The sequence below is a fragment of the Pelodiscus sinensis genome, chromosome 5, assembly GCF_052426305.1.
Source record: "Pelodiscus sinensis isolate ZL-2025 chromosome 5, ASM5242630v1, whole genome shotgun sequence".
NCBI lineage: Eukaryota > Metazoa > Chordata > Testudines > Trionychidae > Pelodiscus > Pelodiscus sinensis.
Genome location: NC_143056.1, coordinates 34152864 through 34179191, shown reverse-complemented (window position 1 = coordinate 34179191; position 26328 = coordinate 34152864). Strand labels below are relative to the sequence as shown.

The 26328-nt window shown below is 42.9% G+C and overlaps 1 protein-coding gene across 2 annotated transcripts in view; it reads right to left on the bottom strand.

Moving 5' to 3' along the window:
- PTPN21 (protein tyrosine phosphatase non-receptor type 21) overlaps nucleotides 1-26328 on the bottom strand; it is a 69926-nt gene that overhangs the window by 30745 nt on the left and 12853 nt on the right. For both annotated transcript variants that reach the window (XM_075926744.2, XM_075926745.2), the window contains exons 3-9: nucleotides 13055-13224; nucleotides 11388-11485; nucleotides 5998-6065; nucleotides 5391-5461; nucleotides 2562-2649; nucleotides 2077-2165; nucleotides 318-405 (exon numbers count right to left, since the gene is read on the bottom strand). In XM_075926744.2, the coding sequence (XP_075782859.1) occupies nucleotides 318-405; nucleotides 2077-2165; nucleotides 2562-2649; nucleotides 5391-5461; nucleotides 5998-6065; nucleotides 11388-11485; nucleotides 13055-13224 (672 nt within the window). The remainder of the gene's footprint in view (nucleotides 1-317; nucleotides 406-2076; nucleotides 2166-2561; nucleotides 2650-5390; nucleotides 5462-5997; nucleotides 6066-11387; nucleotides 11486-13054; nucleotides 13225-26328) is intronic.

The window sequence follows — 26328 nt, the reverse complement described above, 5'->3', positions numbered from 1 at the left end:
ACTGTGCTGGGGATCCAGGACCCACAGGGCAACCGCATGCGCTGAACCGGGGCTCTGGGACCCACCAGGAAGCTGTGTGCCATGGATCCCACTGGGCAGCCATGCGCATGTCTCCTAACTCTGCTAAGCAGATCAGCTGCCAAACGCTGGGTGGCCCCTCTGTCAGCTCACTGAAGGCAGCCCGCTGCTCTGTTGGCCCCATAGGGATCCCTGCCACTGGCCCTCCACGGGGACTCTCTGGTCTTGCCACATCCCAATTAAGGGAGTTTCAACCTGTATAGCTTGAGATAGAGAGAAATAAAAACTCACTCACTTACAGTTTGGAACTGGATGGTCTCTTCTTTATTTGAAAGTTCTAATGCAAAAAAAGACTTGTTGTGGGACATGTTAGCAATGTCATGCCACCTATGGACAAAGCAAGAAGACACTACAAGTAAGCTCTGAATTTTCATAGAGCAGAAAGTATCAATGAAAAACAAAACCTATCTTCGGGATGAGGAATAATTGCTAACTCACCCATGTACAATCTGAGTCAATTATAGCAAACTCTGCAACAGTGATTAATAGTTTACGTATACAGTTATGTATAACTTATTTCAACACTCCTAGAACTTCATTCTCATTATTCTTAAAAGGAAAATGGGGATGTAACTGTAGTTCTTTAGAGGATGTGTAAATGTGTATAATGGATTAACATGTTTTAATACATTTAAGACAGGAAACTAGCTACTAGCATGGCCTGACTGCTCGAAAGTTAATCACTCCGGCTATGTCTACATTGGTGGCCCCTTTTCCGAAAGGGGCATGCTAATTTTAAAGGTCGTAATAGGGAAATCCGCGGGGGATTTAAATATCCCCCGCGGCATTTAAATAAAAATGTCCGCCGCTTTTTTCCGGCTTTTCTAAAAGCCGGAAAAGAGCGTCTACACTGGCCCCGATCCTCCGGAAAAAAGCCCTTTTCCAGAGGATCTCTTATTCCTACTTCGAAGTAGGGGCCAATGTAGACGTAGCCTTCCTTGTACAAGTAAAACTATGTTTAGCAATGCTTAAAAATGCTCAGAGCTATTAAGACCTGGTTAAAATGAGTGAGAAGACGGGTAACAGTGTTCAGAACTAAGGCCCCATAGAGAGTTACTGTACATGGCCCACTTACTATGGAGTTGCAGAGAGGTTCCAATATTTGGTCCCCAGTTCAGTGAACAACTTAATTTGTTCACAGTGGATTTTATCTGATCAATGTCTATCTGGCCTCAGTGATAACTACAAGCTACCAATGTCCTTGAAAATAGCCTTCTACATATGTTGCTACATGACATTCACTTGGTAGGCCAAATTCTGCCCAGGGATGCACACATGAAGACCTTATTCATGTCACTGAGACTCATGCTTGCATCTACAGGTGAAATCTGGACTACTGGAATTGGCCTTCAGATAGGTATGTCTCAATGTCATGCTTAACATGGTAAAATATTTAACAAATGTTTAACTAACTGTCAGAATGTCCAAGAAGATTGCATACTTCACTATCAGTTACAGCCTAATTGTAAGCAGCAAATGATCTACAACAGGGCTGGGGAACCTTTTCTGGGGTCAGGGGCCGCTGATCCACAGAAAAATCAGTCAGGGGCCACACACGAGAAGAAAAAAACAAAACAGCAACAACATCAACAACAACAACCCCTCACTGAGATGGCCCCCAACTGAGAAAAAAGACATTCTCCACATTCCCCTCACACACCAGAATCTTGGGGGGGGGGGGGGGGGGGGGCAAGCTGAAGATAGGAATAAGGGATCCTCCGGAAAAGGGCTTTATTCCGGAGGATCGCGCCAGTCTAGACGCTTTTTTTCCGGCTTTTCCCCAAGCCGGAAAAAAAGCGGCGGACATGTATATTTAAATCTGCGGGGGATATTTAAATCCCCCGCGGATTTCCCTATGCTGACTTACCTGATTTGCATCCCTTTTCCGGAATTTGTGGCCAGTCTAGACGTAGCCTATGAAAGCAACTGGGACTGTACATATAATGTTAATTTCCAAAGTATTTCATCTGCATTCTTCTGACAGGGAACAATACTCACCGAAATATAACAGGAGGCTGGCCATTTTTGTGTTTTACAAAGATTCCATCAAGACATGCCCCAATGAATATGTCACTTCCCTGGCTGTCCTAGAAGCAGTAACCAGAAATCAGAAGAAAGAAACATTGTGAGTTAACGTTATAGTAGCAGCAACTATTCACTTCAGTGATGTCACAGAAGGGTTCTTACATGGGCAATGCAAATCTTAATCTTTTGTTTTATATGATGACCTCTCCTTGCCATGTAGCACAAACACAGGACTTGATACAGCAGTCCTTATGCACCAGAGTAATCCCAGTGATGTCAATGGGGTGATTCAGGTGACTCAGGGGTATGCTTACTAAGGTAAACAAAGTTTAACCAGTTAACTTTTTAATTGGGATTTTACATCCCTATCTTATACATTGGATTTTCTTGTTTTTATTTGAAATGGAAGAAAGATATGAAGATGCCTACACACAGCAGAGCATTAAAGCCCTCCTTACCTTTGCAGGGTAGCTCTCTTCACCATAGCCCTCCATTCTCTCTACCTCTTGCATATACAACATTTCTGCATCAGGAGGTGTAAGGCCTCTACAAATAAACACAACAGTAACTTTTGATCTAGTAATCAGCTTCTAAATTTGTACCAACTGGGGACACTCCTACATGTGTTACTCTGAAGCATGCTGCCCAAGCTTGAAACTCACAATTCCATTCCAGTCTGCATCTCAGATTATGTATTTCTTTAGCACAAACAGCATGTGCAGCACGGTACAGTACACAGAAACATTTCTTACTACATCCTTTCTCATTCCTCTGTTCTCCTACAGTCACATTGACCTCAGTTCCTGCACTTCCCCCACTCCCAGCTACATTCTTCTTTCTGTTCTGTACAGAACAAGCCCTCAATCCTGATATCAATCCTCAGCCCCTCCTCATTCAAATTCTGTCTAAAGACTCACTGCTTCCACTCTGCTTAAAATAAACCCGCAACACCGAGCCACATCAAACTATCTCCAGCCCAATATTATTTTAACTAGAGAAAAAGAAAAGAGATCAGGAAAACACCACAAGGAATCTCTCATCTGACACTGGTCCTCCCAGTGCACCATGTCTTATTCTCTGTGACTTAGACTGTAAACATATTGCAACAAAGATTACCTTTAGATTTCCTAGTACAGTTATAGTTCTTAACACACAACAATAATTGTGGCCACAATTTCCATTAAACTAAAGCAAGAGGTTAAATGATAAGACTTCATGAAAACCTTAACAATGCAGCCACAATATTTATTTTCGTCTCTGATAAGCAACAATGTTACAAAGTACATTGTACTATTTCAAAATGGCTTTACTCTAGTTGTCAATATCCACACAAATTCACAGAAGTTTAAAATTTACAGCATAGCCCTGAGAGAACAATTTTCTCCCCACACTACTCATCCCCAGCTCTGCCTCAGTTCTGACTTGGCGGAAACGCTTCTGGCAGGTGAGCAGTAGCTGTTCCTAATTATTCCTTCCCTATTAGTGGCACCTATAGTTTTAGTGATTTGGAGACCTGTATTCCTGAAATTGGAGAGAGACAGCATCCTACAATAATGACCAGGGGTCTCAAACTCCCAGCCTGTGGGACATCCCCAGTGGGAGCAGTAAAACAATCTGGCCTGGAAGTCCCGCTGAGATGTGTGTGTGTTGAGGGGGCTGTCAGTTCCTTTCCTCCAAATCCTGACATTTCCCACCACTGTCTCACCTCCTCTCTCCCATGGCACCCCATCCCCAAGGCATGAGGCCTCGGAGATTACCAAGGGGTACCTGGCATGGGATGGCAGCAGAAATTTGACCTCTTTGCACTCTTCGCAGCTACTAGGCAGACACAGTCGTTCTGCTTCCCCACAGCTCCCAGCATTGTGGGAAGTGTGTGGGGGGAGGCCCAACTGCTGCTGCTGCCCTGCACCAGTTCCCCCCCACCCACTAAACCTTGAGGCCACATCTGTTGGGAGACAGCGTGGGATGAGGGCAGAAATGGACAGCCTCTCCTCCCCCAGCCTGCCAGGACTCCCAGACCAGATTATGCAACTGTTCTGGCCGGGGGTAGCTGACAGGCTGGGAGCTTAGCCACCTTGCCAGTTAGGAAATTTTTCCTGCTATCCAACCTAAACTGCTCCTACTACAATTTAAGCCCATTGTGTCTTTTCCTATCTTCAGAGGTTAACAAGAACATTTTTCTTCCACTGATTTGTAACAGCCTTTTAAGTACTTTAAAACTGCTATCATGTCCCCTACTCCATGTCTTCTCTTCTCCAGACTACCAAAACCTAATTTTTCAATCTTCCCTCATAGATCTTATTTTCTAGACCTTTAAATTTTTGCTGCTCTTCTCTGAACTCTCTCCAGTTTGTCCACATCATTTCTGAAATGGGGCACCTAGAAATGGACACAATACTCTAGCTGATGCCTAATCAGTGCTCCAGCTGTCAGCCCTGGGGCTGTGGGGATCCAGCTGTTAGTGACCAACAATGCCACACTTCAGTCTGTGCAAGTGCTCTTGGTGAGGATTAGGGATGTGAAAGTGTAACCATGTACACGGTTAACCAGTAAGCCTAGGCTCATTGGTTAATGTTCATGGTTATGTGCAGGATCCTGATACATGCTGGGAGCTGGCTCAAAAGCTGGCTGCAAGCGAACATTGGCTCCCAGGGAGCTGCCTACTGCCCTGCATTGCTGTCTCTGTATTAAAGGCAACAGTGCAGGGTGACAAGTAGAAGCATGTGGGGGGAGAGGAATTAAAAGCTGGCTCTCTGCACACACCAGCTCCCGGGGAGCCGACTGCCACCCTGCATGCACCTGTGTTACCACTGTAATTTTCAGCGGTGAAACAGTGATTTAATTACGTACATTTTAATAAAAGCGACGAGGAGTCCTGTGGCACCTTATAGACTAACTGAAGTGTAGGAGCATAAGTTTTCGTGGGCAAAGACCCACTTCGTCAGATGCATGTGGACATGCATCTGACGAAGTGGGTCTTTGCCCACGAAAGCTTATGCTCCTACACTTCAGTTAGTCTGTAAGGTGCCACAGGACTCCTCGTCGCTTTTGCAGATTCAGACTAACACGGCTACCCCTCTGATACTTGACACCGTACATTTTAATATCCCTAAGTGAGGATTCGCACTGCTAAGAGAAGGAGCATACGCTATGGACATACAGAGCCGATTTTAATTACTGTGATGGCTGTAGGTCAATCTAACTTAAATTGACTTAATTTTGTAGTATAGACATGCTCTTAGATCTGAAGTGACTGCTTCACAATTTCTGCATTTATGAACTCTTACCTGTATTTTTGATGCAGCAAGGCCACTTTCTGTGTTGCTTCCTCCAGTACTTTTTCCTCTTGTAACCAACCCTTAAAGAGCAGCATTTAGTTAATGAACTAGTAGAAGGAATTCTAAATGATAAAATATTCAGTTCCTTCACTCAACTGGATCCTGACTTCCAGATGAGACTGTGGCTAGCAAGCTGGGAACAGATTACTGCAGAAATCTAAAACAACATACTTTTTGTTTTTTCCTCCACCATTTATCTTTACTAGAATATACAAACATCTTTAAACCCAGCAATGCCCTGGAAAACTAGACTCTACTGTGCAATTTAAAGATTGTGTGTAATTCAATTATCTGATAAAATTACCTTTAATTAAATTTATACTTGCAGAACATCTGCACCTTATATTTATGCTTTGATTGGTCTGGCAGCAGTAAATGACAAAGTAGTAGTAGCTCTCAGCCTTAACATAAGCATGTATCCGTTTGCTGATACCTTTCTCTGATCAAGAGATTTGTCAATATAGCATTTGCTCACTTCTGTGTCTGACAGAAGGAGTTTCCAAATCAGACATTTTCTTTCAGTAATGTCAGAAAAGCAGCTAAAGAAAGAACTTACCACAGGAAACAAGGCAAATCTTTGTAGAAATTCCTGAGATTCATACTGATCGTAGTCTCCAAAGTCAGCTAAGGAAATTAAACAACAGGTAGGAGTCAAGTACTTGTGATGATGAAAGGATTTAGTACAGTGTGATGGATGAGCTCTGTATAGCATAACTCCATAACGATGAAGTCTATCATTTGAAAGTAGTGAATGACACTGTACAATAGTCAGTAAACTTTGCAAAGTATAAAGTTAAACAAATCATCTTGTGATGAGTGTATAAATGGCACCCCAACTGAAAAGGGGCTAAATAGAGGTAGAGGCTTAGTGTCTTATGTCGGATCCGCGTTACGAACGGGGATTTTCTCACCCCAGAGGACTGGAGCGGCGGGACGCCTGGTCCCGCCGCCCGCCTCCTCCGGGGCGAGAAAAGCTGCTCCCCGTCTCACTGGTCTGCTGGGGGAGCCAGCAGACCAGGGAGACGCGGAGCAAAGCGGCGGAGGATCTGGGCCGGACCCGCGGCGCTGATCTGGAAGCGCCGCGGGTCTGGCCCGGGTCCTCCGCCGCTTTGCTCAGCGTCTCCCTGGTCTGCTGGGGGGGGACGCAGCTAGTGCCCCCCCCCAGCAGACCAGGGAGACGTGGAACAAAGCCCGGGGCCTGTGGTAGAGCAGGTGGGGCGCTGTTGGTTGGTCCAGCAGCACCGCTCCTTGGCACTACTGGACCAACCCGGCATCACCCGAGCTGCTCTGCCCCAGGAGTCCTGATTCAGCTGCTGCTGATCAGTTTCAGCAGTGGCTGAATCAGGACGCCTGGGGCAGAGCAGCTGGGGTGCTGCTGGGTTGGTCCAGTAGCGCCGAGGAGCGGCCGCGCTACTGGACCAACCCAGCAGCACCCGAGCTGCTCTGCCCCAGGCGTCCCCAAGTCAGCCGCTGCTGAAACTGACCAGCGGCTGACTACAGGAAGTCCGAGGCAGAGTTGCTCTGCCCCGGGCTTCCTGGAATCAGCTGCTGATCAGTTTCAGCAGCAGCTGACTTGGGGACGCCTGGGGTTCTTAAGTTGAATCTGTATGTAAGTCGGAACTGGCGTCCAGATTCAGCCGCTGTTGAAACTGATCAGTTTCAGCAGCGGCTGAATCTGGATGCCAGTTCCGACTTACATACAGATTCAACTTAAGAACAAACCTACAGTCCCTATCTTGTACGTAACCCGGGGACTACCTGTACTACACAATTAGGTCAACACAAGGCATCTTACATGCACCAAACTATAAAAGTTTACATTTCACTATAAAAGCTTACATTTACATTTCACTCCTGCCAATGCAACTGCACTGCTAAGGCAACTTAATAACTCACTTTCATGAGCAGTGTAAAGTCAAGGGGTCTATGTAGTTAGGTTAACACAGTATCAGTAACGCTGCATTGCTTATGTCAGCCGTTATTGGCTTTTTAGAGCCTTCCCACAATGCCCCACACTGACTACAATAGACACATGCTGATAGGACCCGCACTACTGACACAAAGCCCTGACACACACACACACACACACAATGTAATTACATGACAGTTGTATCTATACAAGTTAGGTCAACTTAATTTTTTGTAAGGTAAACATGGCCTGAGAGCTTTAATTAGCACTGACTTGTTATACCTGAAGGATCTATCAGGCTCACTGAGGAGCTCAGCTGGGAGAAGAACGATGAGAGTGGAGATCTGGAGTTCCTGCCCTATGGGAAGGGTCTGACAAAAGCTCAAGGAAGGGAGAATTGTGGGGAAGCTACAAGAGTGGAATAAGTGCATGAGAGGGCAGGGAAGACTTGAAAAGGGAGTAAGATTACAGGAAGGCAGTCCTGGAGGTTGGTGATTTGCAGGAAAGAGAACTAGGGGAACGTAGGATGCACTAAAAACCTACTGCAGAAATCTAAAACAACTTTTTGTTTTTTCCCCCCACTATTTATCTTCACTAGAATATACAAGCATCTTTAAACCCTGCAATGTCCTGGAAAACTAGACTCTACTGTGCAATGTAAAGATTATGTGTAATTAAATTACCTGATAAAATTACCTTTAATTAAATTAACTAGAAGTTGCTCTAGTTTGTATTCTTGTGTGGTTTCTGAGTACTGCTGAGGATTTTCAGGGGGAAGTCCTGCATGGCTGAAGAGGGCTTTGCCCTGAAGATGAAGATTTTCAGGAGGGATGGAAGATATTGTGTTGATTGCCACTAGGTTGTTGGACATTATTTGTTTGAGGCACTGATACTCTGGAAGAGGGGGAACTATAGGGAGACCTGGGTAAGACCCAAGTCACCATATTTAGAGCTGATCTGCAGGTACCTTCTATATGGATCTGTATCTTCATCTGCACCTTCTACAGCAGTGGTTCTCAACAGGACATCTGTGGCCCCCTGGGGAACTGAGAGCAGGTTTCAAGGGGTCCTCAGACACATGGGGCTGTGGGCTTCAGCCCCATGGGTGGACCCCCTGAAACTGCAGCCGGACCATCTGAGAACGCATGCATCATGTAGAGCCCTGCACAGGTAAAAAAACTGAATCCACATCCATTCCGCAGTTCAGAAATTATAAACAAAGATATGTATCCACAGACGCAGATCTCTGTGGATCTAAAATGGTTAACTGCAGATGTGCAGGGTTCTAACCACTGCACCAGACCAATGAGACAGCAAGGAGGAGAACAAGGAAGAATTGCTGAAATGCTGTGTCATACCGGAAAGGTGGGGATGCTCCGTGTGGTGAGACTGAGATGCATTGATTCTTTATTTCTTTCCTCTTTCTCCTAAAATACTCTACTTAGTCTGTGTTCCTCCTCTGACTGGTCCCACAAGACAGTTCATATACTAATACTTTTGATCTCAATACTTCAAAAACTCCACTTTTGTTCCCCTATTTTCATTTGTTATCCTTGCATCCGGCTGTATTCTGGGTACTCTGGCCCCTTCCTTTGATTGAGGAGATGGCCTTTGGATCTCCTCTCCCTTTTCCCTCCTTCCCCTCCCTAGGATTCAAGTAGGCCTGGTACTGGTTTACAACTTCTTTTCTTGAGGATACGAGCTGTCAGTTGTTCCAAACCAACACACTGAGTGCAGGAGAACCAGTGGTATGTAGAGAAATAGCTGACGGGGCGATGATCACAGCTCCCCAACTCGCAGTCCCACTTCTGAGGTAGAACAGAACAGACTACGGGCTGCTCCGACTTGCTCCAATGGGTATGGTCTCACTGAGACTGTACATCAGACTGGGATTGTTAAATCACAGTGGATACTTTCCCTCCACATCCTACAATGACTCCTATACTTGGAAATGTGGGGAGTGAGGCCTAGAAGCCAGTTGTACATGCTCTGCACCCACTGCAGGCTTCCCCATGCTGGGGGTATTCAGCACAGGGACTTAGGAGAGGTTGTGGCAACACAAAGGGATTAGGGAACTGCTTCTATGTCTTGTTCCATGTGTTGAACAAGAGAAATAAGTCAATTCTCTCCACGAAAGCTCATGACCTAATATATGTATTAGTCTCTAAGGTGTCGCAGGACTGCTCATGGTTTTTAAGAGAAATAAAGTGAGCTAAATACAGAACCTCAAGAAGACCAAGGTTTTTAATGTCTGTTTTGCTGCAACTGTATGAAGTATCTAATCACAGCTTAAACATAATATTAACAAGGGGAAAGGAACAAAAGCCAGAATAGGGAAAGCACAGATCAAAAGCCATTTAGATAAGTTTGAGGTATTCAACTCAGCAGAGCCTGGTAAAATTCATCCTAGGACCCTTAAGGAACCATCTGAAGCAATCCCAGAACAGTTAGGGTATGTCTACACTACAGCACTAATTCGAACTAACTTAGATTAGGTGATTAAACGAAATGTAACATCCCTAATACGGAGGATGGGGATCAACTATTCTTTTATCCATTGAAGGTAGGACAAGAAGTAATGGACTTAATCTTCAGCAAGGGAGATTTAGGTTAGATATTAGGAAAAAATAACTATCAAGATAGCGAAGCTCTGAACAGGCTTTTAAGGGTGGTTATGGAATACTTGTCATTCAGTTAAAATTCATGAGTAAACCCAGCATTTGGAACTCACTATTAAAATTACAAATTGCTATGGTATTCCTCAGCTGGGACAATGACAATTCTTGAGTTAAAAGCGACCCACCTTATAAGTCTACTTAGTTATCTAGCAGTACTCTACTTATTATGTGGTTGTTTTTCAATGTGTTACAATTTCTCTCTTACAACCCTGCCAGATTAAATGAAGAATGCAAAAGTTAGAGGATAAACATTTTCCATCTGAGAAGAGGATTATATTGAGAAAGATTCCCATAAACATCTTGCTGAGCAGAGAGACATTTATACTCTCCAAAGAGCATGAAAATTAGTAAGCAAGAACTTTGTAGATAATTAAGAATATTAAAGGCCCAGCCTGCACTACAAAAAACTGTTGTATATCTAGAAATGTATTTTTATTTCACCCTAATTCACTGGAAAACACAGCCAGAAAACAGATTCTCTTCTTTAAATGTGACATACACAGTATGTACATTAAGGTGGTTTTTTTTTAAAGATTAACTATAATGTCATGTACTATGCATGCCTCCAAGTCCCATGTCACTGATGGTGGTATTACAGCTATTAGTAGTTGTATCGGAAGACAAAATGCAGGCAAAGGTTGTGGGAATGGAAGACACATAATTAGTCTGGTCATGGGGAAGTCAGGTAAACCATTATATCTGGTGTTCCTATGTATAACCTATCCTACTTGCCCCCAACTAGCCAACATTATATGGGCCCTACCTATAGTCTTTAGGATTCAAAACTACCAGTAGCCAGCATTAAATGTATAATTTCTTGTAGGCCTTATGGCAGAAGGAAGTCTTCAGGAGAGATTTAAATGTGGGGTAACAGTCCTGTGGACTAGGTCAGCAAGCACATTCCAGGCATAGGGGGAGTTGACGTGGGAGACCACTGAGAAAAGAATAGAGTGTACAAACACATTCTTATTCATTAAAATGCATCCTCTGCTCCTGCTATGAAACCAACAGGTGCAGATTGCAGCAGCTGAGACAGGATGAAGTCCAATAGTCTAAGCACATGACTGAGTGCCAGGAATTCCTGGGCCTTGGACTCCCTCTGTGGCTTTGGGTAAGTCTCACTGAAATGAATACACTTTTGAGGATCAAGTTATTAATGACCAGCTAAGTGTTGAGGCATCCTAATGCAGGTGCATTACATGATAAATTCAAAGCAAATATTGTGTATTTTATATTAAAAAAAGCAGGCATAGAGCCATGTAAGTATCTACCATAACAGCAAGTGTCATGTAACTAATATAAAATATGCATCTCACATCATCATTCCTAAAATTTACTTAATGAAATTCCTTTGTGTACCTTGAACAGCTAAGCCAGCCAGATGAACTGCTTGCTCTAATGTGCAAGGAATGTTTCCTTCCAAGATATCTTTCTTCAACTGCAAATAATACTGGTATCTAAAAATAAAAATAAAAAATCCATATCAGTTTTTCCATTTTTGTTCCAATATAATATAGCCAAAAAATCTTTTCAGAAGCCAATAAATCTTGCAAGCATCTTTGCTTCTTCTCCCTTGCTCTATGCACAGCTAGCAAGAGAATCTTGGGAACAACTTAGCTGCAGAACAGAACAAGATGGGGGGAGGGCAGCTGAGTGGGCTGGAGAGAAATGTTTGGTGGGCAAGATCCAGCCCCTGAGCCTGATTTTGCCCAATCCTGTACTTGACATTTGTATCTGGCATGTAAATTCCTTGTAAAGTCAGTTACAAAACTGCCATGCAAACATTTGTTTTCACTTTCAAATGTCATTATAAACAAGAAGCAGGCTGCATTATTTCCTGTCAATGTAAACGAACTTGTCTGTCTTAGCAACTGGCTGAACAATAAGTAGGACTGAGTGGAATTGTAGACCAAAAGTTTTACACTGTTTTGATTTTGAGTGCAGTTATTTCTGTACGTAATTCTATATTTGTAAGTTCATCTTTCATGACAAAGAGATTGCACTACAGTATTTATAGTAGGATAATTGAACAATACTATTTTTTTGTTTTTGACAAAATATTTGTAATAAAGTGAGCACTGTACACTTTGTGATTGAAATCAATATATCTGAAAATGCACAAAACATCCACAAATTTTTAAATAAAAGGTAGGCTATTATTGTTTAACAGTGTGATTAATCGCAATCAGTCCTAAAAAGAAAAGCATAAAGAAGTGGGACAAGAGCAGCTGTGACAAGGTGAATCAGAAATCTGTCTATTCCTACCTCCCTATTGAGGCTATGTACACATGGCCCATTGATTTGGATATTTAGAATTTGGCTTTATAGAACAAGTTTTTCTTCATATTTATTTGTAGAGAGCTTATCCTAATTCATTTACACTTTCTTATTTCTTCTGATTATAAAAAAAATCAATAAAATAATAATAATGAAGGTACATTGGGAAGCCAGATTGATATTCACCTTATGAAGAGCTGAACAGTGAACATGCTGAATTGGATTCTCCTTTGCAATTAACAGGACTTCCTAGCACTTGTGCCTGTGATCAGTTGACTCGCAATACAAAAGTGGAAATTGATGCCAATTTCCTAGTATCCATCTTTATAATCTATAAGTCTATAATCAAACAAATAGCCTTATCTGGCATTCATAAGCCATATATGCAGATAACCTGCTTCTGTCAGGTCTTTAGGCGGTAAGTATTAGATTGGTTTCCTGAAGCAAAGTATTGCTCTGAAAGGAAGCTTCATAATAATTGAAAGGTAGATTATACAAGCATGTCTGTAAGTAACTTTACTAGGTTCCAGTGGATTCATAAGATAAGTGGGAAAATTCATCCTAAGAATAACTTCATTATTATATATTCTAAGTACACTAAAAGGATAATAAACACCACTGTTTGGACACAGTTTCTGCCTTAAGTCTGCATTTTCATAAAGGTTGGAAATCAAGCAATTATGTCTTCCTTAAGATGAGCCATACATGTTAGAATGTTAAAAACTAAAATTAAAGCCACATGCAGCTACCTGGTAATCTCCTGCTGAAGCTGAGAAACAGTAGGCACATAAAACACTACTCCAAAATAGACAGTTGGTTCCAAAGCATATTTATCCAGCTGCTTTTTCAGAGGCTTGTCCAAATCCACCCATCGACGCTGGTTCTGCTTATTGTAATACCACAGACTGAAATAAGTAATCTGAAAAAGAGTGAAGGGATTCAATAGTCAAATTGAGGCAATATTGCAAAGACAAATAAAGTGCATACAGCATGAACCTGGCACTATATCCAAATCTGAGAGATACAGGATTAACACAATTTAGGCTTTATAAGCCCATAGCTAGAACCCTTCCAAATTCACAGTCCATTCTTGTCAATTTCACGAGCAGAGGATTTTAAATTAATCAATTTCATGATTTCTGATGTTTACATCAAGACATTTCATGTTGTTGTAACCATGCGTGTCTGGTTGTAAAGTTGTAGATGGCTCCCCAAAATTGCCATCTTCATTTCTGTGCTACCTTCAGAACCCAACTCTGAGGGCAGCTAGAGGAGGTATTGGGAGGTGGAGGTGGAGGTGGGTAGGATCTCCTGCCACACTGTTTGGAGCATCCCAGCCAGGGGCTCCTAGATTATAGTTCATACCAGGGACAGATTAAGGCAGACATCCCTGGCCATTTTGGACTCCCCCAGGAAAAATGCGTACCCCAGCCCTGGAAGAAGCCCCAGGGCAGAAACTCCTACCAGATTTCCTTTAATCCCTGCAGGAGCTGTGCTGAGGAAGAAGCCCCAAGCCCCATACGACATGGCTCCCTGGACTGCCCTAGATTCAGTTTTCTGGAGCAGAAGCCCCTAGGTAAGGAAGCCCTGAGCTGCAACAGGAGGGGAAGATGGTCAGAGCCCAGGCTGCTGCTGCCAGGCGTGAAAGCCCCCTGCCCAGAGGAAGCCACAGCAGGAGGATGCCCTTAGCTCTGCACCTGGATCTGGAGTGCAGCCAGGCCTGGGGGGAAGGGTAGAAGGAAAGAAACCTAGAGCCCAACTCTTGTGCTGCTGCAGCACCCAAGTAAGGGCACTGCCTCTGGAGGTAGGTTTGATCTCCCCACCAAGAGCAACCATGCAGGGGAAGGACAGTTCCTGTTCAGAGATGAAAGTAAGTGGGTGTGGCCTGGTATGCAGCTCTGCCAAGAGCTGGCTGAGCTGCAGCAAAAGCCAGCAGGGGCCCGGGATGCAATAGGACAGCACCTGTAAGAAATGTTAAGCTACTTGTCCTTCTCTTGAATGACCAGTATAGTAGCTAGGAGCAGCAAGGGAGATCAGATTTCACAAGGGAGGGCTAATTTCATGATATGACACACATTTTTCACAGCTATGAAATTGGTAAGGCCCTTCCTATAGTCTTTCAGATTCAAACTGCCAGCAGCACTGAAATATTTTAACAGTAATATCATGTCATATTAAATATTATGAAATAACAAAACCAACAGAAAAAACACGTTTGACTGCTAATATAAAACAGCCCTATTCCTAAAATACTACCAGCTTTTATTATTCTGAACATTCTCATTGATTTTAATAAGACTATTCGCAGAAGTAATATTCTTGGTACTAAAAGTTCACATTTCATGATCCAGCATTAACTTCATGATGCAGAATCAGACTCATTACACTCATTATCTAATGCTCATTACACCAGCATTAACTTCATGATGCAGAATCAGACTTATTACACTCATTATCTAAATTTCACCATAAAAGAAGTGATCAATAATGTCTCATCTAGAGATGTAAAATCCTGTTTAAAAAGTTAACTGGTTAAATGTTACAAAGTTAATTGGTTAAACATTACATTTAACCAGCATCCCAAGGTTCAGTCTACCAGTGGGAGCAGCTTCCCACCTGCCATGCACAGGGCTCGGCTGGACTGGAGCAGTCTCCAACCCATGTCAGGCAAGGAGCTGCTCCAACCCAGTATGACAGCTGGTTAACCGCATACTGGATAACTGGTTAACCCTTTTTATCCCTAGTCTCATCTGGCAGCCTTTATTCCCATGGGTAAAGATTTCAGAATTGAGTCCTCACTGAGCGTGGACACAGATATAAAAGACCTATCTTAGCTTTCTGTGACAAAAATCAGACAGACAAACCATCAGTATTTTTTTATAATGTAAAGCATCAGTGCTGTGCACTGGGATCAGTGACAGTAAGGAATTTTCCCACATGACTTATATATGCTCAGTTATAAGTGGTGCAGGAAGAACACCTACAGACTGCTTTATAATGGCATTTTCAGTTGCTTTCAACTTTGCAGGTAACTGCCTGGTATGAAACATCCTGTGCCAGTTGTCTGCCTCAAGTTGATTTCCCGCCCCGTTTCCCACCATACTAAAGGATCAGCCATTTCTGAGAATGAGAATAGGAAAAAAATGAGTTTGCCAACATTTGAGTAATTTATAAAACTGTTCACTGAGAAGCTTTAGAGCCTTCATGTTTTGGAGAAAGGGCTTAACATTTATCAAGGGTGTTGTCTCGTTTCAAAGATGTTTGTGCTAACAGATGGGGGCCTCACCCAGGATGTAGGAGACCCCCAGTTTCTTGATGGACAGAAGCATTATAACAGGGTCCTGTTCTCTCTCTGGCAATTGCTCTAGGCACTAGGGATGTGACAGTGTAAACAGTTAACTGACGAGCCTGGGCTCATTGGTTAACCTTCACGGTTACAAGTGGCCCTCTTACCTTCGTTGCTTCCTTGTTTAAGAGGCAGCAATGTGGGAAGGGGGGAAGGGAGGACTGGTGGGAGCCAGTACATTGGGGAGCCAGCTTTTAAGCCACCTGTCCACACTCCTCCTGTGCTGTCGCCTCACCGTGCACCAGCTCCTGCAGAGCTACCTCCCCCGCATATAAATGTGTAGCCTCTGAAAATTTTACTGGGTACATGTTTACCAAAATAAATGCTTTTTAACATTCCTACTAGCCACTGGATTTTAGGATAGTCTTATATGGTCTCCCTCAGCTTCACCGATTGAAGTTGTTAGTTAACTGAATAATTAAATATTAATTGGGCAAGTGAAGAATTAAATAACTCAATAGCCTACTTGGTATGGCAGTGGCTTTCATCCTTTCCAGACCACTGTCAGTCTTGTGTACCAAATTTCACCTCACTAAAAAACTTACAAAATCAGGTATTAAAAATATAAAAGTGTAACAGTATACTATTCCTGAAAATTTGCTTCCTTTCTCACTTTTACCATATAATTGTAAAATAAACCAATTGGAATATAAAATTACATTTCAGCATATAGTTCACAGACCAATATAAACAAACGATTGTCTATTAAATTTTAGTTTGCATTAACGTTGTTCATGCTTTTTATGTAGTCTGCTGTAAAACCAATCTAATATCTAGATAAGTTGATGTACACCCCGAAAGACCTCTATGTATCCCCTAGGATTACACATGCCCTTGGCTGAGAACCAGAGTTAAGGCACTCACCTGAGAAGTAACTGAACCCTGTTCAAAACCCTTTTTAACCTTCAAAGGAGGTGGAAGACTTGAATCCAGGGTCTCCCACATCCTGAGTGAGTACACTATCCACTGACTAGGCTAAAGATTCCCAAGGAAGTCGGTGTCCTACCATTTTGTCCTGGCCCCTCATGAAATTTAGGAGCATAAATACCTATCTTCCCCATTCTTGGATCACTAGCAGAGATAAATGTCTCTTTGCAGCCTATATTCAAGACCCTTTGTGAGAGGATTGAGGTTTGCCCATGCCCATAAGGCCAGCATCTCCCATTGGCTAGCTTTAGTCGGCTCCCTACATAGTACTGTGATCCACAAAGCCAGCATACAAAGTGCATACAAAGTGCATATCACTCAACATTCACTGAACATGGTGCCCAGGCATCCAGTTCAGGCTTTGCAGATTGCAGTGTTATTCTGTGATTTTTTTTACGGATCTAAAAGTCAGGGACGTTTAGAATCATAATGGCTAAGTGTCTTTGTGGATCTGGGCTTAGGGTACCATGACAAAAGCAACTTAAAAAACTGAGGAAGATACTTTTGGTTTCAGTGCAGTGTTTGTATGGTATGCAATAAACAACATACAGGGACAGGGCCTCACACTGAGGGTATGTCTACACTATCCCGCTAGTTCGAACTAGGAGGGTAATGTAGGCATATCGCACTTGCAAATGAAGCCCGGGATTTGAATTTCCCGGGCTTCATTTGCATAAGCGGGGAACCGCCATTTTTAAAACCCTGCTGGTTCGAACCCCGTGCAGCGTGGCTACACGGGGCACGAACTAGGTAGTTCGAACTAGGCTTCCTAGTTCGAACTACCATTACTCCTCATTTCACGAGGAGGTTCGAACCAGCGGGGTTTTAAAAATGGCGGCTCCCCGCTTATGCAAATGAAGCCCGGGAAATTCAAATCCCGGGCTTCATTTGCAAATGCGGTATGCCTACATTACCCTCCTAGTTCGAACTAGGAGGGTAGTGTAGACATACACTGAATGAAGAGGATAAAAAGTACTGAACCACTGCCCTTTGAATGAGCTATTCATGTCCATCAAGCACTGAATGAGGCATGGTTCCTGTGAAATAACTGTAGGTGAATATGTAATTAAAAGGACTTGTCAACACAAACAGCTAGACCATAGCAAACTGAGATGTGAAAGTGCCCCACACCAGCCTAGAGTAGACTAAATGTCCGTGTGCATCTTGAAGATGAACACAGGTTTTCATGGAAACTCGCATCAGTAAGGTACACCAAGACAGGTAGTCTGCTGCAGACTAGTGTGGGGTAAAGCCATAGCCAGTTTGCCATGTAACTGTATGTCTAGATAAGCCCATGGAATATACACTATAACACACACACACCTAAATTAAAGCTTAATTATGACGTTTCCTAATATATGACAATACAGGCAGTCCCCGGGTTACGTACAAGATAGGGACTGTAGGTTTGTTCTTAAGTTGAATCTGTATGTAAGTCGGAACTGGCATCCAGATTCAGCCGCTGCTGAAACTGATCAGTTTCAACAGTGGCTGAATCTGGACGCCAGTTCCGACTTACATACAGATTCAACTTAAGAACCCCAGGCATCCCCAAGTCAGCTGCTGCTGAAACTGATCAGCAGCTGATTCCAGGAAGCCCGGGGCAGAGCAACTCTGCCTCGGGCTTCCTGTAGTCAGCCGCTGGTCAGTTTCAGCAGCGGCTGACTTGGGGACGCCTGGGGCAGAGCAGCTCGGGTGCTGCTGGGTTGGTCCAGTAGCGCGGCCGCTCCTCGGCGCTACTGGACCAACCCAGCAGCACCCCAGCTGCTCTGCCCCAGGCGTCCTGATTCAGCCGCTGCTGAAACTGATCAGCAGCGGCTGAATCAGGACTCCTGGGGCAGAGCAGCTGGGGTGCTGCCGGGTTGGTCCAGTAGCGCCAAGGAGCGGTGCTGCGGGACCAACCGACAGCGCCCCACCTGCTGTACCACAGGCCCCGGGCTTTGCTCCACGTCTCCCTGGTCTGCTGGGGGGGGCACTAGCTGCGTCCCCCCCCAGCAGACCAGGGAGACGCGGAACAAAGCAGCGGAAGACCCGGGGCCGGACCCGCGGCGCTTCCAGATTAGCTGGAAGCGCCGCGGGTCCAGCCCGGGTCCTCCGCCGCTTTGCTTCCCGTCTCCCTAGTCTGCTGGCTCCCCCAGCAGACCAGGGAGATGGGGAGCAGCTTTTCTCGCCCTGGAGGAGGCGGGCGGCGGGACCAAGCGTCCCGCCGCTCCAGTCCTCCGGGGCGAGAAAATCCCCGTTCGTAACTGCGGATCCGACGTAAGTTGGATCCGCGTAACTCGGGGACTGCCTGTACACACACACACACACAAAGCTGAATTAAAGCTTAATTATGACGTTTCCTAATATATGACTGCTAGAATTTGCTACCCTAATATCTTTTACCGTTGCTTTATAAGTACCTTAAACAAACTAAGGTAGATGAATTACAGGAATATAACTACAATAACGTAGACACGTACCTTAATTAAAGTGGAAGCATATGGCAAGAGTTGTCAGATTCCACCTGCTATTGTGGTAAGCTTGTGTATATAAGCCTATTCTTACTACTGGTACAATCCTTCTGCCCAGGTATTAATGCATTTAGCTGGCTTGGCAATTAGAGTAACAGCTAGGGGGCTGCCACTAATCTCTGTGATCAGTGCAATATTCAAAGCTGGACATTGAAATCAAACAGTATTTTGGTCACTATTAATGAACCAATATAGCCTATTGTCAAAACTCTGGGTCTGTCTGTCTCCTCAAATCCTATGAATACTTATGAAAATTGACCTAATGGGTATTTGTGATGATGCCCAGAAAATGTTTTGACTTTGTTTGATCTGTAACTCTTTATCTAAACCATGAAAAAGAAAATGAATTATAATTTAAAGAAGAGGGGATAACCTTGAGATTTGGGCTACGCGTATCAACATTTTTAAATCCTTCAGACTCAAAATGGACACTTAAATCTATATTGAGCCAGTATCCTGGTTTTTGAAGGTGAATCAGTTTCTTTAAAAAGCAGGCCATTTATGTCGCTGCATAAAAATAGATTTAAGTTATGACCACAAATAAGGAAACGTCTCCATTCTTAAATGTGATTAAGTGTAATTGTATGCAGTTAAACAACCTTTCCCCTGCTCCTCCCAAAATTGTTTATATTTGAATGTCCATAATAAACAGATTAAAGCCAAATAAAACACTGCATGCCAAATCCTGCCTTCTCATTCACATGCAAGCTTTCTTTTGGCTTCAGGGATAGCATCTGGCTCTATTAGTGCTCAGCAGAGATGGTGCACTCTGGAATATCATTGCGGATTAAAATAGAATGTTTTACTCATTGCTAAAAGTCTGCTATTAGTAGCACAAGACATTACACAAACCTAAAAAAAGTGACATGACGTAACTTTTGAAGCATGTTAAGCTTCTGAGATTAACACTGTAGTGAAGTTTGTTTAATATAGCAACTTATTCGTCAATCAACTCCTGGCAGAAAATGAAACCTAGATAAAAAAAGAACTGCATAATTTCTACTTAATTACTTTCCAGCTAATTACTTTCTGCATTATGGAAAGAAATAGTAGGACTCTCACATAAATGTATGACACCTGAAAAATGCATGGTAAAACAAAAGGAATAAAATAGGTCTACAGATAAATATTTAATACAGAAACCAGAATTTTAGGTGGGAAAAGGTTGCCTCTCACCTACATGTCACATTGCTTTGAGGCAACTAGACTTCACAAGCTAAGCAGCGGGGTTTGGTCAGTATTTTCATGGGAAAGAGATGAAGAGATAAACTTCTGATGATATAAAGTCTCAGAAGGTAGCTGTGTTGTTGGATGTTCTTCCTTGTACATGAAATATAAACCCAAGATCTCAAATCACTCAAAGCTCTCTTAAGAGCCCAGAGGAAAAATTGAGCTTGAATCCTAGGGCTCTAGTCAAATTCCAATTCTCATAATTTCATTCTGCCGCTTTCCCCCTATCGTGTCAACTGGAAACCATAGTCTTTCCTTCTGTCCCAAACTGCTCTATGTCATTGCTATTAATCAACTCCTGCCTTTCATTTAAATGGTTAGTGAATAAATCCTTACACATAGTGAGCCAAACTCATCCCTAATTTAACTCCATTGACTTCAATGGAGTCACACCAAGGTGAATTAGACTTTGTATAGTGTCTTGAGATCATTTCTAGTCTGCATTTGTGCTAGCTGAAGAGTAACCTGTATAAAGATGTATCAGTAACTGGAAATGTAACCTTCCTTCACATGAACTCTGCAGCTCTTGCTGTAACCCCAGGATTTGATTTTGCAGTGATCCCTGGAATTGGTGTTACATCTCAAGAGACTCTAAGGGCAAGTATCAAGAAAAGCTTTGTGTCACCAGAACATTTCAATCCAATTCTGCTCTTGCCTCTGAAGTATTCTTTAATAGGTACAAACACACTACAGGTTGAGCCTCTCTAGTTTGGCACACTCTGGTCCAGCAACATCCGTGGTCCGGCGTGATTTTAGTTAGCCTGGTGACCACTGATCATGGATGTGAACAAGTTTCTTGTGGTCTCATAAAATTTGTTTACAGCCACCATTTCTGGCTCTCAGTCTTCTGTGCTGTTCTTTAGCGCTCATTTACCCCCTAAATATTTTCCCAGAGCCCAGTAAGCAATGGAAGTGTTGGTAATGCTGTTGTTAGACAATATTGACCTTTTGTGGTTTGGCAAATGCTCTGATTCAGCACTGGTCAGATCCTGAGGGTGCTGACTAGAGAGGTTAAACCTGCAGTCACATTATAAATTCCCCATCTGTAAGAAGTCACAGATCATGGACTACAGACTATCATATGTTCCTTTGAGGTTTGATAATGAAGCTATTTATGCAATAACTAATTAGCTAACAACCTATGTATTGTGAATAAGAGGGATAGTCGTGTTAGTCTTAATCTGACATGCATCTGACGAAGTGGGTCTTTGCCCATGAAAGCTTATGCTCCAATAAACCTGTTAGTCTATAAGGTGCAACAGGACTCCTCATTGTTTATGTATTGTGTGACGTACAAAGTGGTCAAATATGATATTTAGAGAAAGCATGATAAAAGCTAGATAAAGAAACACTCAGAATCAAATGCCTTTTAAAATAAATGGAAAAAAAAGGAGAATCTTATTTTCTTGGTGGCTAAACAACAGCAAAATTAAATTAACTAAAAGGTGCCTGCTTCAAAGATACTATAAATAGATGAGACAACACACCAGATTAATTGTAGAGTCTGACCAGGATATAAAAGAGGATTCAATTAGTGGATCTTTACTGATTTATCATTTGGACTTTGTCATGGATATACAGGAAAAAATTAAAAATGGGTAGATTGACATTTTCTGGAGAACATCAGTCTTGAAGATAAAGCCCTCCTGATTACTGTCCATTAATTATTATTATTAATAAATAATAATAACAACAACAAACATTTGCATTTCTGTAGTAGCAAGAGACCCTAATCAGTACCGGGGCCCGTCCTTGCTAAGCAGCATACAGTCATATAATAAGAGAGAAAGTCTTTGTCTACAAGGAGCTTACAGTGTAGAAGCACATGTGATACGTGAAGAGTGCTGGCAGTGAAGAGAAAACACGTAATATACCTTCCATTAAAGAAATTTAAGGTGTCTCGCTTACGTTTTTCCAAACAGCACATAAACTTTAAGAGCCGCAATGTTCTCTCTTGTGGTTAAAAAAAAAAAAGAGTGACAAAGGACCCTGAAAACTCTTCACTTGGGTACATCTACACTACAGCGTTATTTTGAAATAAGATATTTTGAAATAACGCTTTTCCACACAAAATGCATTTCAAAATAGCATTTGGCTATTTGAAATAGCACATCCACACTGAGTGGGTGCTGAATCGCGTTTAAGGCCAGCCAGAACCATGTCCAGCAGGGCATCAGGTCAGGAGTTACTTAGCCTCAGGCAGCAGCCACACAATCTTAGGCCTCTGCTTAAAGGGACCCCACCCCCACCCGGTTCTCAAGTTTCCCTGCTTGCTTGCCTACCTGGATGAGGGATAGCATAGCATTTTGTCTTGGCGTGCTCTGGTTGCCCTCACTCGGGACACCACAGCACTCTGCAACATGGAGACAGAGCTGCCTCTGGGCACTCAGGTGCTTCTCGTGGACGCGTTGCTGTGAGCCTGGCAGCACTTTCTGCAGGCTGACATCAGGGAGGTCCATCAGGGGGCTGTCAGGATCCAGGAGGCCCTGCGAGAGAGCTTCCACCCTAAGGAGCATTAAGACCCTCCCTGGTCTGCCCCACTGGGCGCTTGTGCCTCATTCCTCCCTCTTGTCCTTCTACTTACCCCTCCCTAACCCCCCTTCCTAATGTCAAATAAAATACATGTATGTTCATGAACACAAACTCTCTTTAACAAAACTGGGGGGGGGGGGACACGAAATAAGCCCTCCGCTATTTCGATTTAATTTCAAAATAGCAGTTGTCTTGTGTAGACGCTAGGGAAGTTATTTCAAAATAACAGCTGTTATTTGATGTGTAGACATGCCTTTATATTTTACAAAAACCAAACAAATTCACTCATTGGAGAAGAGAGGATTTAGAGCAGAGGTGAGGAATTTCCAGATGCTGTGGAATTTCCAGAGATTCCCCATCCAATTTAGAGGACCGTACATTAGACAGGGTACATAGTCTTTAAAAGTCATGCATCCCAGGAATCTGTAGGAAGATGAAACTCCAATCTTGCAGCATGCCAGAGCTTGAGTGGTGCTGTATGCATTTACATGATGTCCCAATACACCTCAAAGAAATAACAAGCAGTAAGTGGATGTTAACATTATTGACCACTACGGTTGCCAACTTTTTAGTGGCACAAAACAAAACACTGTTTCACCCCTTCCCATCCCACAGTGGCTCTCCCCAATTCTCATTTTCACTGGCCTATGGCAAGGGGTTTGGATGAGACTACTCCCCATGCTACTCATCCATGTGGGCACTAATGATACTGCGAGGTGTGATGTTGAGTGGATCAAGAGTGACTACAGGGCTGTAGGAGTACGGGTCAAGGAGTTTGGAGTGCAGGTGGTATTCTCTTTGATCCTTCCTGTCAAAGGTAGGGGCCCAGGCAGAGACAGGTGCATCCTGGAAGTAAATGCCTGGCTGTGAAGATGGTGTTGCCAGGAGGGCTTTGGCTTCCTCAACCACGGAATGCTATTCCAGGAAAGACTACTAAGCAGGGATGGCATTCACCTTTCGAGGAAGGGGAAGACCATATTTGGATACAGACTGGATAACCTAGTAAGGAGGGCTTTAAACTAGGTTTGACGGGGACAGGTAACCAAAGCCCACAGGTAACTGAAGAATATGGAGACCTGGGAGATGGGTCAGAAATGGGAGGGAGTGTGGGCTATAATAGCAGAGAGAAAGGAGAAACAAGGCAGAACTGGGAGGCAAGATCAAATCAGTATCTTATATGCCTATATACAAATGCAAGAAGTATGGGAAATAAGCAGGAAGAACTGGAAGTGCTAATAAATAAATACAACTATGACATCGTTGGCATCACAGAGACTTGGTGGGATAATACACGCAATTGGAATATTGGTATAGAAGGGTACAGCTTACTCAGGAAGGACAGGTGGGGGGAAAAGGGAGGAGGTGTTGCCTTATATATTAAAAATGTACACACTTGGACTGAGGTGGAGACGGACATAGGAGACGTGCATGTTGAGAGTCTCTGGGTTAGATTAAAGGGGAAAAAACAAGGGTGATGTCATGCTGGGATCTACTACAGGCCACCTACCTAGGCAGAGAGGTGGCTGAGGTTTTTTTTTTTTTTTTTTTTTGAACAATTAACAAAATCATCCAAAGAGCAGGATTTGGTGGTGATGCGAGACTTCAATTATCCAGATATATATTGGGAAACTAACACAGTGGGGCACAGACTATCCAATAAGTTCTTGGACTGCATTGAAGACAACTTTTTATTTCAGAAGGTTGAAAAAGCTACTGCGGGAAGCTGTTCTAGACTTAATTTTAACAAATAGGGAGGAACTGGTTGAGAATTTGAAAGTGGAAAGCAGCTTGGGTGAAAGTGGTCATGAAACCATAGAGTTCCTGATTCTAAGGTATGGTAGAAGGGAGAACGGCATATTAGAGACAATGGATTTCAGGAAGGGAGATTTTGGCAAGCTCGGAGAGCTGGTAGGTAAGGTCCCATGGGAAGCAAGACTGAGGGGAAAAACAACTGAAGAGAGTTGGCAGTTTTTCAAAGAGACATTGTTAAAGGCTCAAAAGGAAGATATTCTGCTGTGTAGGAAAGATAGAAAATATGGCAAAAGACCACCTTGGATCAACCAGGACATCTTGCATGATCTAAAAATAAAAAAGGAGTCCTATAAAAAATGGAAACTAGGACAAATAACAAAGGATGAATATAGGCAAACAATACAGGAATACAGGGGTAAGATTAGAAAGGCAAAGGCACAAAACAAGCTCAAACTAGCTACAGGCATAAAGGGAAACAAGAAGACATTCTATAAATATATTGGAAGCAAGAGGAAGACCAAGGACAGGGTAGGCCCATTGATCAGTGAGGAGGGGGAAACAGTAATAGGAAACTTGGAAATGGCAGAGATGCTTAATGACTTCTCCGAGAAGTCTGATGAAGGAATGCCTGGCATAGTGAATGCTAGTGGAAGGGGTTAGGTTTAGAAGATAAAATTTAAAAAAAAAACAAGTTAAAAATCACTTAGAAAAGTTAGATGTCTGCAAGTCACCAGGGCCTGATGAAATGCATCCTAGAATACTTAAGGAGATGACAGGGGAGGTATCTGAGCCTTTAGCTATCATCTTTGGAAAATCATGGAAGACAGGAAAGATTCCAGAAAATTGGAAAAGGGGAAATATAGTGCCCATCTATAAAAAGGGAAATAAAAACAACCCAGGAAACTACAGACCAGTCAGTCTAACTTCTGTGCCAGGAAAGATAATGGAGCAAGTAATTAAGGAAATCATCTGCAAACACTTGGAAAATGATAAGGTGATAGGGAACAGCCAGCATGGATTTGTAAAGAGCAAATTATGTCAAACCAATCTGATAGCTTTCTTTGATAGAATAACAAGTCTTGTGGATAAGGGAGAAGCGGTGGACGTGGTATATTTAGACTTTAGTAAGGCATTTGATATGGTCTTGCATGATATTCTTATCAATAAAATAGGCAAATACAACTTAGATGGGGCTGCTATAAGGTGGGTACATAACTGGCTGGATAACCGTTCTCAGAGAGTTGTTATTAACGGTTCACAATCCTGCTGAAAAGGAGTAACAAGTGGGGTTCTGCAGGAGTCTGTTTTGGGACCGATTCTGTTCATTATGTTCATCAATTTAGATTTAGATATCAGCATAGAGAGTACGCTTATAAAGTTTGCAGATGATACCAAGCTTGGAGGGGTTGCAACTGCTTTGGAGGATAGGATCATAACTCAAAATGATCTGGACAAATTGGAGAAATGGTTTGAGGTAAACAAGATGAAGTTTAATAAGGACAAATACAAAGTGCTCCACTTAGGAAGAAACAATCGGTTTCACATATGCAGAATGGGAAGTGACTGTCTAGGAAGGATTATGGCAGAAAGGGATCTAGGGGTTATAGTGGACCACAAGCTAATTATGAGTCAACAGTGTGACGCTGTTGCGAAAAAAAAGCCAACATGATTCTAGGATGCATTAACAGGTGTGTTGTGAGCAAGACACGAGAAGTAATTCTTC